The sequence below is a fragment of the Amblyomma americanum genome, chromosome 3, assembly GCF_052857255.1.
Source record: "Amblyomma americanum isolate KBUSLIRL-KWMA chromosome 3, ASM5285725v1, whole genome shotgun sequence".
NCBI lineage: Eukaryota > Metazoa > Arthropoda > Arachnida > Ixodida > Ixodidae > Amblyomma > Amblyomma americanum.
This window is the reverse complement of record NC_135499.1, coordinates 21,882,658-21,897,265: the sequence shown is the minus strand read 5'-3', so window position 1 is coordinate 21,897,265 and position 14,608 is coordinate 21,882,658. Positions and strand designations below refer to the sequence as shown.

Genomic DNA, 14,608 nt, shown 5'->3' with positions numbered 1-14,608 from the left:
AGACATCTCAAGGATAGACTTCTCTTGGTGGAAACCAAATTTTGAACAATTAACTGGGCATACTGCTACTGGTCTTTTTCTGTTTGAACCCAAAGGTGCTGTGTCTAGACATACCAGTGGTTGGACTCTCTACACATGCTGGTTCTATAACTTCGACAACAGACTACTCAGTCATGCTTGCATAACTTGAACAGCACTGATGCCGATGTCTAACGATCTTGGCTGTGCAAGTATTGAAAACTAATGGGTTCTACATTTGTGTTGTCTCCTATGAGTGCAGAAACATAAAATGTGTAGGAGCATTACGTTTTCTTTTATGCTTTTGCAATCCGAGAAGTTGCTGATCGGAGGGAGAAATTTCTTATCTTTGAATAAGAAGTCACATAGGAAAGTACAAATCTTTCCAAGTATCTGCTCCAACCATAATTTTTGCGCAAAGAACCAGTGCAGAAGTAGTGCGATATAGTCAACCCATGAGTACGAAGACTGCTATCATGCATGGCGATTAACTGCAGCACAATGGCTTTTCATTTCTTAGCGTACTGCAGTCGACTAAAAGAACATGTGATTTTGTGGAACAAACCAGGACCACATGTCGCCAACTATTACCACAGGTGCACATGTACACCAAGTCTAATGGAAACATTTTTTTCGGGCACAGAAACAGATTCTGTGCAGAACTGCAGAACTGGCCTAGCTACAAAGGAATCACCTAAGAAAGCTTGACATATACATTTTCTATGACGTCGAGCCGTCAACACATTGTCTGCGCTGACATCATAGCATCTGCCATGCTTGAGACCAGAACCACGGCAGAAACCTCCACGTTCTAATCTATTGATCGCCACTTTCAATGCGGAAGCTATGCCCCGGACTCCATCTGGTGCCTGTGACAAAACGTGAAATACTTCATTCACACAGTCCTACAGTCCCGAAAAATATTTGCTTATGACTGTTTCACACTGCACACACCATTTGACAGCAGTGCAGTGACATCGCACTCAATTTTACACAATAGCGTATATAGCTCGTTCGGTCGAAAAGCCATTGCTGTGACATAGGATTGACAGCAAGGCCTCACAAACTTGGCGAAAATATTCCCAGAAGTTTCAAACGAAAAGAAATTCGCTGCCATTGTGGTTCGAACCTAGGTACTTTGTGTGCCAGGCAGGCACTTAACAAATATGCCACAAAGGGTTGTTGGTTCAAGCGTGTCAGAGGGGCACCAAGTGAACACGTGGTGTATGGCAGTAAGGCGTCTTAGGGATATGCACTGTTATAGTAATTTAAAAAATTAAAAAGAAGGCAAATTTGTTAACGCATCTTATCTTAAAGGGACTCTGAAATGATTTCCATGGGCATCTTCTACTACTAATCTGTAGAGGTGGGCTTTGCGGGTATTCAAGTCAAATTTGAAAGCTCCGAGTGCACCGCTGTAGCTCCCAACTGATTAGAGCGACACACCTCACACATCACACGTCAGTGAGCAAAAGCGCCAGTCTTCAAGCTCGCCCAGTCTGCGCACATGTCATCGGGATAGGGAATGTGCAGTGAGGTGCATTACCCTAATCGGTTGCGAGCTACTGTGAGCAGCAGTTTTTAACAATTACTTCTAAATTATACGGTTCATGCAGAGGTTTCAAATTTGACTTGAATACACACAAAGGCCACCTCTACACAACTGTTGCTCTAGAATACACCCATCGAAATCATTTCAGGGTCACGAGGAATCAGCCAATTACATCAGGGCGCCACCCCGAGAGCATTTGCACGGCGAGAAACCGTTTGCTAAATTTTTTGTAAAAAGCATTCAGAAACACACAGGGATCAAAATAATTATTATTTTATTTTGCCAAAAAATTGTGTTCTAAGTTAGAACATATTAAGCAACACAAAAAGCATAAGAAGTTGTGTTATTCAATTTTCTGGTGGGTGACTATTGGTGCCGAGGAGATGCACTCACAACGGTAAAATGTCAACAAGCCGCTTTGTACGAAACATGGAGTCCTTCCATGGCACGAAAGCAGCCGAAGCAGCCAATTCCACCCAGTGTTATTGTTTTTTACGTGGCATCTAAAAATCAAGCTACTGTGCGGTTGACCTAAGTGCACAGAAAAATTTGAACGAAGGCAATGAAGGCTACGTGCCTGCCGAGCAAACTTGCAAGTAGCGATTGATAAGAAATCAATGAAAAAAACTTGTCTTGTTCGATGCTTACGTTTGAAAACGCCAAAGGGTGAAGTGTTGCAGTATGTGATGTGTGGCCGTCTGTTTCTTTTCCCTTGAGGAAATAGAAGACGACCACGAAGTGCGATTTGCTGGGAAAAATGAAGTGCTTTGCCAGCATAAGCCTGTGTTGCTTATGTGTAGCTATTGCACTTAGGTGACCACGGAAACCCACCCCTTCTGCGTGCTAAGTTAGCAGATTGGCATTCGCTTACCATCGGTTGTGCGATGCCGATGTGTGCCTTGCTATCAACGGCAGCTTGAAAGCTGCCCGTGGCAATTAACCGCAGTGCACATAGCACCTGCCGCCGAACCGATAACGCGCTCTCACACGCACCTAACAGTTCATCGGAGACTTCGTCGTACAGCCATTCCACAATCTGCTTCTACAGTCGAAAAAAGGCGTTAAAACAGCTCGTCCGGCAGGCCAAACGCGTCTTCATGCGCCCTCCTTCGCCGTTGCTCGCACCGGCGCAAGCACCTCAGTTGTATCGCCGCGTTCACCGCCGCCATTTTCTGTCCCAAACGCAACAGTCAAATTGACCGCCTCGAGGCGATCACAAAAAAAAATCAATTTGCACCTGCGTAATTAGGTGTGCAACGCCATCACTTCTGCCACATCCGTGACGTAATCTGCAGCCACCCATGATGCAAAAAAGCAATATGGCCACCAGCCACGACCGACCAATAGGATTGAGGCTAACTGACTGTTTTCGACAAGTTTTGGCAACTTTGCTATTTGACAGTTCTGTAATACGTCCCCAGGACTCTTGCAAACACTATCTGCAGAAAGCATGGGCAGTGCCCAAGACCGTTCTGTGCTTGCATCGACAGGCACCATGTGATTTGGGAAGGACTACAATGAGAACATGCCACAATGTGGGCAGGTAAAAACAAGCACAGTCATTGCCATAGCATCATTACAATGATAAACGGAGCATGACTGCAAGGGCACTGGAAACGTCAGGCACTTAAAAGGGAATTCATTTCAGAGCTGAAATGAGCCTGTGCTAATATGCAAATATATTAAATTAGGAGAATGACAAGGAGACTACACCATGCTCTCATCTGTTATGCTTCATGCTAATTATAGTCACATTTCTCACAAGTTAGCTTAAAGAGGATAAAAAGCAGCACAACAAAAGTCAACAACAAAAAAAACCTTACTGGACTGTTGAATTGCTAATAGAGTTTTGAAATCCACAGATGTCAGGGTGTGTCACGAGCAAAAAAGAAAAGACGGATGAGTAAACACTGGACGTAAGGAAAGGCATGTTAATTGGCACATGGCACTTTGAAAGAAAGCGAAGAGGGAAGAGAGTGCAGTCGTATTTTTGGAAGAGATGGAGAAGACGACGACGAAACTGAAAACAAGGTGGAAGTAAAGGGAAATGGATTCATCTACACCTTGGCCAATCCCCCCGCGTGGGTATGTGCCATATACCTGGGGTGAAGAAGAAGAAGAAGGACGTATAAAAGGAGGGATGGCGATGTAGACAGGAGGGTCGTTCTAGGTGTGGACGTTGGCGCATGGCCATCAGCTGCAGCAGGAGGTGTTAGATCGCGAGGCCTACTGATCTGGCGTGGTCCCCACCGGCTGATGCTCTGGACCTATGGATCACGACGCTGACCCCGTCTTCGGAATGCAGGCCCTGTCTCAACGCCTCCGGATTGACGCTTAGCCTGCGGCTGTTGGTATCTGCCAGACCTCGTCATCAGTGCGAAGATGCTCCAACGCCGACATCCAGCTAAGGCGACTTGGCAGCACCGACTCTCGTTGTTGCGCCAATCAGTAAGAGGCCGGCACGATAAAGGAAATGATTGGTTTACTGGCTGAAGTGTTAGAACGTATGATGGCGTGCAGCTGAACGACGCGTGACGCCGGCACGCGGAGGGTCATCATCTTCAACAGCTGGTACTGCTCCTGCTGCGTAAGGCCGCCGCTGCTGCTACACTTTCACCTGATCCTCAACACTCTGCTCATAGAACATCGGCGTCTCTTAAAACAAGGTACCACCTGGGTTTATGTCCGTACTCCGCGTCCCAGAGAGCGTACAAACCACCCGCATTTGGTAGCAAGACTGTATGAGTGCGACTTTGTGGTTTATGCGTGAGGACCATTAGTGTGATAGGAATGCGGTGTTTTCTGTTGTGTTATCTTGGTGTATGTGTAATGTGCGGTTTTTTGTTTGTTGTTCACTCAGGCATAAAGTGCGTCTTGAGTTTCCCCTTTGAAGCCTGCTCTCTGCTTTATAGTTTGCACACACACAGAGCGCTTACCATTCCACACCATAAGCACACTTTTGTGTGACCGGGTGCAAGGCTTTTAGGAACACCTCTCTGAGGCTCTCTGAGCTACGTGGTCAGTGTAAACTCTAATGCACAGCAAATGGCTGCATGGCATTCTAATGCAGATCGCACTCAAAAACGCATGAGAAGAAGCAGTGGGAATGTTACAGGGCTGACTAATAGGCAAAGTATGGTTGGATGTGAGAAAATCCTTCCTCAGCACCAGTTTGCGATACCACTCTCCAAGAAGCCAGAGTAGCTCAGAAACTGCAGTCGCAGAAACACACTCAACATGTAGAATAAACACTGAGTGTCATATTTTTCGATGGACAAACATTGCCATGTACACAGAACAGGTAGGACCATTCAACCAAGGCTACCCATATTGACATTCCATAAGCATTACTTGTACCGTGGTATTCTACTCTCCTGCACTACAAAAAAAAACATGAGGGGAGGAACTGGGTCAAGAAATGTGTAGAGCTAAAACTTTTGTATAAAAGGTAACACCTGCACACTATTACACTTGTACTCTTGAAGCAGTTTGTACAGTTGCAATACACACTTAACAGTTGGAAACATGCAGTCATTCACCAAGTTCACTCAGTACACATCACATCGCAACATGTAACAATGATTGAAGTGACCCCTCCTTCCCTTCTTATAAAAATAGAAGTGCAATACCAGCCTCCTTCTCCACCCAGGCCGTGACATGCAAGGCACAACAGCAGAATGAACACGGGGGCATTGCTTGTGAACTTGATTCATTTCAACCTCGAGAAATTCTTGTATCCTGGGCTCACCAATTAAAAGGTGGTCCTAGTTTTGATGACAGATTCTTATGAATCTCAGGACAACGGGGGTACCAGGATAAGAATAGATATGTTCTTGGAGGTGGGTCTAGTACCGACTGTTCTGTAGCTTTAAACGTTGAGAGAGAAAATTGTTTAACACAGCTGCGAGCCCTGAAGATCTTTTGAAAGGCTATACAGTGCAAGGAGTCAAAGAGTAAGGCAGTGGTGCTGTTGCACCTGACTGTCGGAGGCACTTATGCTTTTTCATTAGGCATCTAAATAGTAGGTAACGCTATCCACCGCACTTCATTCAAACAGTGTCAGTCAATGACAGGCCTGGATGAAAGACATGTGCACCACAGCATTGCAAAAGGGTGCCGTACTAGGCTTATTTTGCAGCAGGAGGCAGACCCCACTTGCAAAGTTGATGTGGTGGGCTAGAGAGCTGCAGCGGAGGCAGCAGTTTATGTCTACTATTTCGTTGAACGAACAGCTTCACGCTTGATCAGCCTAAACAAGGGAGCCTGGAAAGGGCATTCACACGGCTGTGACTGCAACGGTTCAATTGAGCACAAGGCCTGGGTTGGCCAAGTCTGTACATAATGCAGAGCCAGGTCAGGGTCTGTGCAGACTGTAAGAAAGGTGATTACTGATGATCACCACTGTGTGGCTATACTCATATTGTCCAACACGTGTTGGACATCTGTCAGTAATTCCCAGCTTGGTGAAAGCATAATTGCAGACCATCAGACAATTGGGTTGTACCTTGTAATGAGCTGGTATTGCCATTGTGTTTGTCGTTGATGAATGCATTCATGATTACTCAGCTCCATGGGTCCCAAGACAGGTGCCTGCTACCTCGTCTGATACCGGTTCTTCGGTGTTCCTCGAAGTTTACTGCTGGCAATGCAAACCACAAAGCAAACTGCAGCATACATTAAATGTCTTCTATTCAGAGCTGAACAGTTTGCTTGTGACAGTTTGTGAACAGTGGCAAGCTCTATGATACATGGTCGCTTGTACTTGTGGAAAATACGGAACCAGGTACTGCAGGCGACAACATTGGTGAAGGGGCATTGCAAAGTTCTGCAAGTGCTTTGGCTGCATGAGAAGTATTCGACTAGTGGCAACGTGCAGCACTACATAGTTGTGGGGTGCCGTTATTCCAAAGCAACGAAGACGTAGCTGCACCACAAGTTTATAAAACAGCTTGCCATTCTCAGGGACATAGCTTGCGGGGAAGTAGAATTCCACACTTTCCCAATTGTTCTTCCCATCAAAGATTTCCAGCTTGCCAAGCAGGCCAGCACAATATTAGTGGATGTGAATAATCCTTGTCATGCGGGGTTGAATGTCATACAGAACACGAGCGACGCAACAGGCGCTTCTTTCCTGTTGTCTCCTTCTTCCTGTGAACGTTTTTTTTGCGCACAGCCTCCAGAAATGAATATGTACCAACTAGTCTGTCAGAAAGTCTTACTAAATAACAGTGGAGAGCTCCAGATTAATTTCAACCGCAGCGGTGGCAAGTCATGAAGATTAAATGCAAGAAGCCTTCAAGCTGTGCTGTGTCAGTGCATGTCAAAAAACCCCAGATAATGTCAACAGATTCCAAGGAGCAGATGTAGCTCAAAAGCACCTCAGAAATAGGTCTCACTTTCACTACAGTACCCACTGCTATGAGCACTGCAGATAGTAGTGCAGGTCCTACGGCCTGCAGTACTCGTAGCAGTCCCCATTCACATAGCCCTTTGTACCGCAGTGATGGCACGCATTAATGATGTGCCTGGTTGGCACCCCTGAGAAAGGAGCAAGGATGCCTGGTCCGTACACCTTTTCCAGGCTCCTGACGAGGATCTCCGCCAGCTCCTCCACTCCACCAGCCGACAGATGGTATCCATCGGCGCCAAAAAGGTGCCTCTTTGGAAATTTACATGCATCCAAGAAGTGATGCTGAAAATAATAGAATTTGTTCAGAAATAGGGCAAATTGAGGCAATACCTCAAACATGGTATGGTATCTAGGGTTAATGCCCAAAACCGGCTTGAGGTATAGGGCTGCTACAGTGGAGGGTTCCAAATTAACCTCGACCATTTACAATATCACATAGCAGCACATTGGCGCCATTTTGTTACCGGTTCGGTGAGCGTGAGCAACCAGCGTGGGGAAACATTTAAGACATCACAACAGTACAGAGCTACAGTTTAATTTTACCTATCTGGTATATTTTTGAAGTAAACAACACATGAACAGGCAGAAACAAAGCAGACCACACAAACATAGCACTTGCTTAAAACAGAATTAACTCAAACACGTGAAATTTCTGGCATATAAAACACATCAGATCAAAACCTCAGTACGCCAGTCCCATCTGGAACCCACCTCAGATACACCTAACAAATGTGCTCGAATCAATTCAAAGCTATGCTGTCCATTTTGTGCATCATGCCCCGTACCCTTATTTCATCAGCGTTTTATCTCTGAAGGACAGCCTTGAAAGCCTCTTACTTTGACGCCGCATTACCAGCCTTTCTTTGGAGCACAAAATTTTTTGCAGTTCACTCAGTCAAGCACCTTACGTTGTGCATTGCACCCACATATCTCACCACGCTGTGCATGCGTTTCAGATAACTCGGCCTGTTGCTCCCTCATTTTCAGGATCTTTTTCCCCCGAGCATTTGTGGACTGAAATGCCCTTCCCCACGAAGTCGCTGGCATCACATGCCCATTTTAATTTCTTGAAGCTTTGACAATGCATTTTCAAACGCAATGCCTGTACTCATATCTTTTCTTAAATATCTGTAACCCCAACCCTCATGTAATACCTCCATAGGAGGTAGTTGAGGAAAACAAAGTGAAGATTAAATGTCTGAACATATATTGACGGCAGGTCACCAAGAAGACATGCTGGGATAAATACTTTAATGCCTGCATGTGCCCCTGAGCTAGGTGAGCTCTGCATCATGACAGTGAGCATATACTGATGCAGTCACCACCTCTTGGTACAGCCTTCTGATTTTCTATAGTTTTCTGCCCCTATTTACCTTCATGTTTTTCAGAATTAATCTGCAAACTGACATATATGCACCCACTGGTACTGCAATGTGCAGCCATGCATCCTTCATGGGCAGTTTTAACCTTGGTGGCAGGCCTACTGAGAATTTTATAATGACATCCGCTACTCTATCGAACGTACTACTTGCTGTGAGTGAGAGACAAGACCCTGCACTCCTCTGAACACTCACTCAGTTAACAGATATATCATGATTTTACGTATGTTGCGCAGAATTTTAGGTGCTGAAAAATCAAACTTAACAACGGCCAACCTCTTGAGATTGTGTGGCAGAGTGTGAAGGTAAAAAAGTACAGCATCAGTGTGTTCAGCCTTTTTTTTAAAGCTGGGAGCAAACTGCATTCATAAAACGTGATGGCTCCAGCACATTTTCTTCAATGCAAATGAGAATATAAGTTGGGCAACTGGCACATGTCACCAGCATGCATAGCTACTGAAACCTTCTGTCTATTTCGTCAGGGCAAGACCTCTTCAAAGAAATCTAAACAATACATAATCAATGTTCTTTTCATAATTTTGTAATGTGTGCAACTGAATAGTGCAAGCAGTCGTGTCACTATGTGTTGTCAAGAGTTGTTACTAAGAGTTCGATTAGTGAGCACACAACATGTGGTATACTGCATGCAATCATTTCTCATGCACGAAACAGTTAGTATGCTTGCAAGCAGTTGAGAGAGTACGCCAACAAGGTGGAAACTGCCCATGATGGATGACTGCGTTGTAGTACCTGTGGGCGCACGCCTCAATTCTCAACTGTTTTGCTCTAAAAAATATAAAGTGCAACTGATACAGCAAAATATGGAAGCTGAGATGACAGCAGCAGGGGGCAAAGACTATATCAGTGTATGCTCACTTTCTCTGTTATCGGAAGAGGCCGGCAGTTACAAACAACTTTTCCTAAACTGTTTGTTTTTTGTTTCGCCACGAACAAACGTAGATTTCCTGTACTAAGAATAAATGTTGTTGCACACCAGCTCTATGTTCATCTGGTATTCTACTCGCCTTTTTGTGCACTATTCACCCCAAAGGCGTACAACATGACAAGCATGTCGGTACTCACGTCCGGGTTCAGGATGAACACAGACGGCATCCGCTTAAGTGTAGCCGTCAGCTTGCGGTTGAGCAGGTGACGGCGGTTCAACCAGCTACGGCTCACCTCGGCGTCCGCCGTAATAAACCAGCGTGGCAGCACCTTCACCACGAGGACCACAGGGGCCACGTCGCGTAGCAGCTGCAGGACGAGGGCCTAGGATGCGAAATGATAGTTCAGAACTCATTACTGAAATCGGCAGAAGTTCGACGCGTTGCACCACCACGTAGTACATACCTTGATGTTGTCGCAAATCTCCTGCGGACTTGTGTTTGGCCTAGAGATGTCGTTGCCTCCCACGTACACAACACAGAAGTCTGCGCGCAGCAGGTTAATGCGCCGCACAGCGCTTGCAAGGCGCACGGCATCGTTGCCGCTGAAGCTGAATGTGCAGGTCTCGACCGACTGACGCAACCGCAGACGAGACCTGCACAAACGCTTCAGCTGACTATTGCCAACGAGCACGCCTCGTAACGCCATGATGGATCGTCACTGGCGGCAACTGAAGTTCGCGAGCGTAGAAAACGTGGAAAAAAGCGCACCTCGCAGTCACATACAATGGTTGGGGACATCCAAGACTACAGGGAACAGACAGCGTCAAATTTGGTTCAACTAGGGACAGCATAGGGACGGTTTGGAGTTGGGTTCAGCTCGGTATTTATTCGGACGCTACCCGCGCGAAAAAAAGCGCACCTCGCAGTCACATACAATGGTTGGGGACATCTTTTAAGACTACAGGAAACAGGCAGCGTCAAGTTTAGTTCAGCTAGGGACAGCATAGAGACGGTTTGGAGTTGGGTTCAGCTCGGTATTTATTCGGACGCGGTTAGCAGTGGCCGCAGCGCCCGGCGTCTTTCTTTGTGCTTCGTTGCCTCTTGCAGTCGTGCTCAGTCGTTGTGTGAACCCTATCTTCAGCAAGTCTCGTTTTGGCGTGCGTCGTTGCCCCGTGTTTCTTTGCTGCTACGGTCGCGGTTATTGAACCCTAACACGCCTTTTCTGGATATTGCGTGCTTTGCCAGCGTGTTTACTGTGCTGTTTTCGAGTGCGTAGCGCGCCGTGCCTGCGCGCCTCGCCATCGCGTCCTGCTCCGATGGCGACACCGGCAAAGCGGCCGAAGTACAACCAGGCGAAGGACCTAGCCACGAAAGTGGAAATATTGAAGGTGCTTAAGGATGGTGTTTCACGCTCTGACGTGATGGTCAAGTATGATGTTAAAAGAACCACCTTGGCCACTTACGTGAAGAATGAAAACAGCATTATGGAGGCGTTTGACAGTGAAGCCTACGGTGACAAAAGGAAACGACTGCGGACTGCGGCCCACCCGGAACTCGAAGAAGCCGTAATGCGATGGATTAGAAACGCACGTGAGGCCTACCTCCCTGTGAGTGGGCCATTAATTTGTGCCCAGGCTGAAAGGTTCGCCACAAAAATGAACCTTGAAGAGTTCAAAGCTTCTGAAGGTTGGCTTGCTCGCTTCAGAAGCCGTCACAATCTGACTTTTAAGAGTGTGTGTCGCGAAAGAGCATCCGTGGACGAAGACAGGATCGCCATTGCCGGTCAGCTGACCGAGGACGAAATCATCCAAGAAGTGACAGGCGCCGAAAACGACGATTCGTCGGAATATGACGATTGTGAGCATCTGCCCCAAACGCCGAAGCGCACGGTGAAAGAAGCCGCAGAAGCCTTGTCCGTGCTGGAAGACTTCTGTGAACAAATTCCGGATGGTTCGCGTGCCGCGGAGCATCTGGTAGCTGTTAGAGCTATTGTAGCCGCGCAAATTCGCCCGAAAAAGCAGACGACGATAACAAACGTCTATGCCAAATAAAGGTATGTCATGCTGGGGCAAATTTCATGTTTTTTGTGGTTCATTCGATATTTCGACATTCGGTTAATTCGACAATTTTTCGCGGTCCCGTCAGTGTCGAATTAACGAGCTTTTACTGTAGTAATGCCGAGCCCGCATCGCATGGAACACAACGGGCTACGATACCAGGCAGTGTCACACGGCCGCAGGTCATGCAATTACTCAGTTTACGTGGCAACGACACTCACAAACACCGAGAGAAGTAACCCGTGAGATGGCACGAGCAGAAGCAAGCACCTTCGAAAGCACCCTATCGCCACCATCTGCCCCATTGTCATGTGGCATTGTCCAAACTGCGACGTTCTAGTTGTGCTCCATGGCTGCAAAGAGTGTGCAGTTGCTGTTGTTGTTAGCCTATCAAAAGATGGCACATACCCACACTGGGGGATCGGCCAAGAATCGGGTGGCCGTCCATTTGACTCAGTTTAAATCCAACATGGCGCCTTTCGTGGCGGCAGAGAATCGGTTAGTTGGGACAGCAATGCACGCTCACATATATGTTAGGCTGAACAAACAAACTTTCTCTTGAAAAACTGTCCCCACAGCATTGCTAGCATCTGTTTTAGTCTAAGAAATCGAACTTTTAACTCCACAGGATCCGAAAATATCGCTCATGAAAATTCACGCATTCCTATGAGCTGCCTGACTGTTCCTTGGGGAATTCTGAAGTATTAATCAAATCAAATCAAATAAAAAAATTTATTTTCAACATTGATACAATGTTGATGGCTTCCGTGACAAAAAGCTGTGAGGACAGCTTGACTAGGTCAGGGAACCATTTTGGCAGCAGCGACTTCATATGCACTTCAATAATTCAAATACAAATGAAATGTGCAACAGACTACATACATTGTCCTACTTACTGAGTACAATAGTTAAAATGCAAGTGAATATTGTAATGGAATACACGGACTTCATTCATCAACTTAACTACGCCACAAAAGAACAATGTGCACTACAATCAAACTACGCAACAAACGAATAAAAAATTAGTACCATAAAGAGTTTGACATGTGAGATCCCGATGAGAAGGCAAACACACACACACACTCACTCTGTATGCCCAATTTCACAATTACCACTCAAAATCATAAAACAGTCTTAGAAAATTGCCCAGAAACAAACATGCTGCGCAATGCGGTGCGCGTTAGGGCAATGGAACCAGAAAATTGCGTTTTAATCTTGTTTAATAGAAATGGTACGTTAATGTTTGCAGAAGATAATTAGTGCGTGGCCGCGGTACAAACCATTCCTCAGACGACCTGGTTCGATATGTGCGAGTTTGCAAAGTAAGAGTACACAGCTCCTTCAGGAACTGCTGGTAAGATACACTAGAGAAGTACAGCAGGTATAGTAGACGGTAATCGTAAATCTGTTGTATACTGACCAACTTGAACTGAGTAAAGAGGTCATGAGTGTTGTGAAAGTATGAAACATTAGCGATGCAACGAACAGCTTTCTTTTCGAGCCTATGTAGTAAAGTTATGTTTTTTTTAGTAGTCGTGGCCCAAATTAACGTGCAGTAGTTAATGTGGGACCGAAAGACGGAGTGAAAAACTTGAAGTTTAATGTTAGTTGGAAAAATATCTCGAGATCGACGTATTAAGCCAACAGCGGAAGAGAGTTTTTTCACCAGTTGCTGTATATGCGCATCCCAAGTCATACGGTGCGATAGTACCACTCCTAAAACCTTGTGCTCTTTGACTATATCGATTGTAGAGCTGCCCAAGCGGAGCTCGCCAATCAAACTTACTGGTTTGTTTTTTGAAGCAAACAGAATGGCTTTTGATTTTTTAGGATTTATTCTTAGACAGTTTTTGCTCGACCAATCAAGCAATTTGCAGAGAGTTTCATTAGCGGTATGCAGTAGGTGAGAACTATTATCTGATGTGAAAAACAAGCTGGTATCATCAGCGTACAAAACAAACTTGACATGCTTATCAATACGAACCACATCGTTAACATAGATATTGAACAAAAACGGTCCCAAAACGCTGCCTTGAGGGACGCCGCATGGTATTTCTTTAAAGGACGACAGACTGCCATCGATAACTACAGATTGCATGCGTGTTGCAAGGTACGACTTTAATAGTGAGTGGGGTACGCCCCGAATGCCATAGTGATACAGTTTATTAAGGAGAACAGTATGGTTGAGGCAGTCGAAAGCTTTGCTATAATCTACAAACACCCCAAGCGTCAGTTTATTCGCATCCATGTTTTTGAGTATCAATTCCTTTTGAATCAAAAGGGCGGACTCGGTAGAGCACCCTTTTCTGAACCCATGCTGACATTCAGAAGTTTATGCTTGGTAAAAAAGGGGTCGAGACGAGACAGAATAACTTTTTCAAGACCTTTTGAAAACACTGGGAGAACTGACACTGGTCGGTAGTTGGCAGCATCATTTTTGTCGCCGCCTTTATATATAACTGAAACTTTTGCGCGTTTCATGTTTAGTGGAAAAAAAACCAGTCTCCAAAGCAAGGTTATAAATGTGTACGAGGGCTGGACAGATGACGTCGAGGACGTATTTGACCGGTCGGACCTGGATATTATCTATGACAAGGCTTTTTCTGTTCTTTAGTGACGTAAATATGTTGTAAACCTCAACTGTATTAGTTGGCACCATAAAAACAGTGTTCAAGAGGTTGTCGTCAAGGACGCAAGACGTTACAGAAGGAGCAGCATTGTTAGTCATGGCAGTTATGTAGTGGGAGTTGAAATGCTCTGCTAGAGCACCCTCAGTAAGCAGTTGACCTTGGACAGTCATCTGAAACTGATTAGGCGCAGCTGTACGCAGGCCGAGTGCGTCGTTGACAATCTTCCAGATCCGATCAGGACGAGATGTCGAGGCATCCTGAATCAGCTGCTGAAAGTACTGCACTTTGGCTTTCCTTAGTTCTGATGTGATTCGATTGCGTAGTTTCTTGAACTCTGCTAATATGGAAGGCTTACGCGTTTTTAAGAACAGGGCGAAAAGCTTATTTTTATCTTCAATCATTTTTACCTGCTCGATGCCGATCCAAGGTTTTCTTATCGATCGACGCTGCCTAACAGATTTAAGTTTGAAGCATGCCTTGTAATGGGCAGAAAAAATAGTCATAAAAGTGTCGTATGCTTTATCTGCAGTACTTTCTGCAAAAACCTCAGACCAGTCAGTGCTAATAATTTTATTCCTAAAATCATCAATACTGGTGTCATTTATAGATTGAAAAATGAACTTTGAACGAGAAGGTTTGCGACGCACAGCGACGTCTGATTAAGCCATAAAAACA

At 45.5% G+C, this 14,608-nt stretch overlaps 1 protein-coding gene across 1 annotated transcript; it reads right to left on the bottom strand.

Moving 5' to 3' along the window:
- Positions 1–1,825: 1,825 nt before the first annotated feature.
- Positions 1,826–9,979, bottom strand: LOC144124475 (uncharacterized). The gene is made up of 3 exons (XM_077657161.1): positions 9,710–9,979; positions 9,443–9,628; positions 1,826–7,262 (listed from the first exon to the last, which is right to left on the bottom strand). The coding sequence occupies exons 1-3, from the start codon at positions 9,950–9,952 to the stop codon at positions 7,017–7,019; spliced, it is 675 nt and encodes a 224-aa protein (XP_077513287.1). The 5' UTR covers positions 9,953–9,979; the 3' UTR covers positions 1,826–7,016.
- Between the last annotated feature and the right edge of the window lie 4,629 nt (positions 9,980–14,608).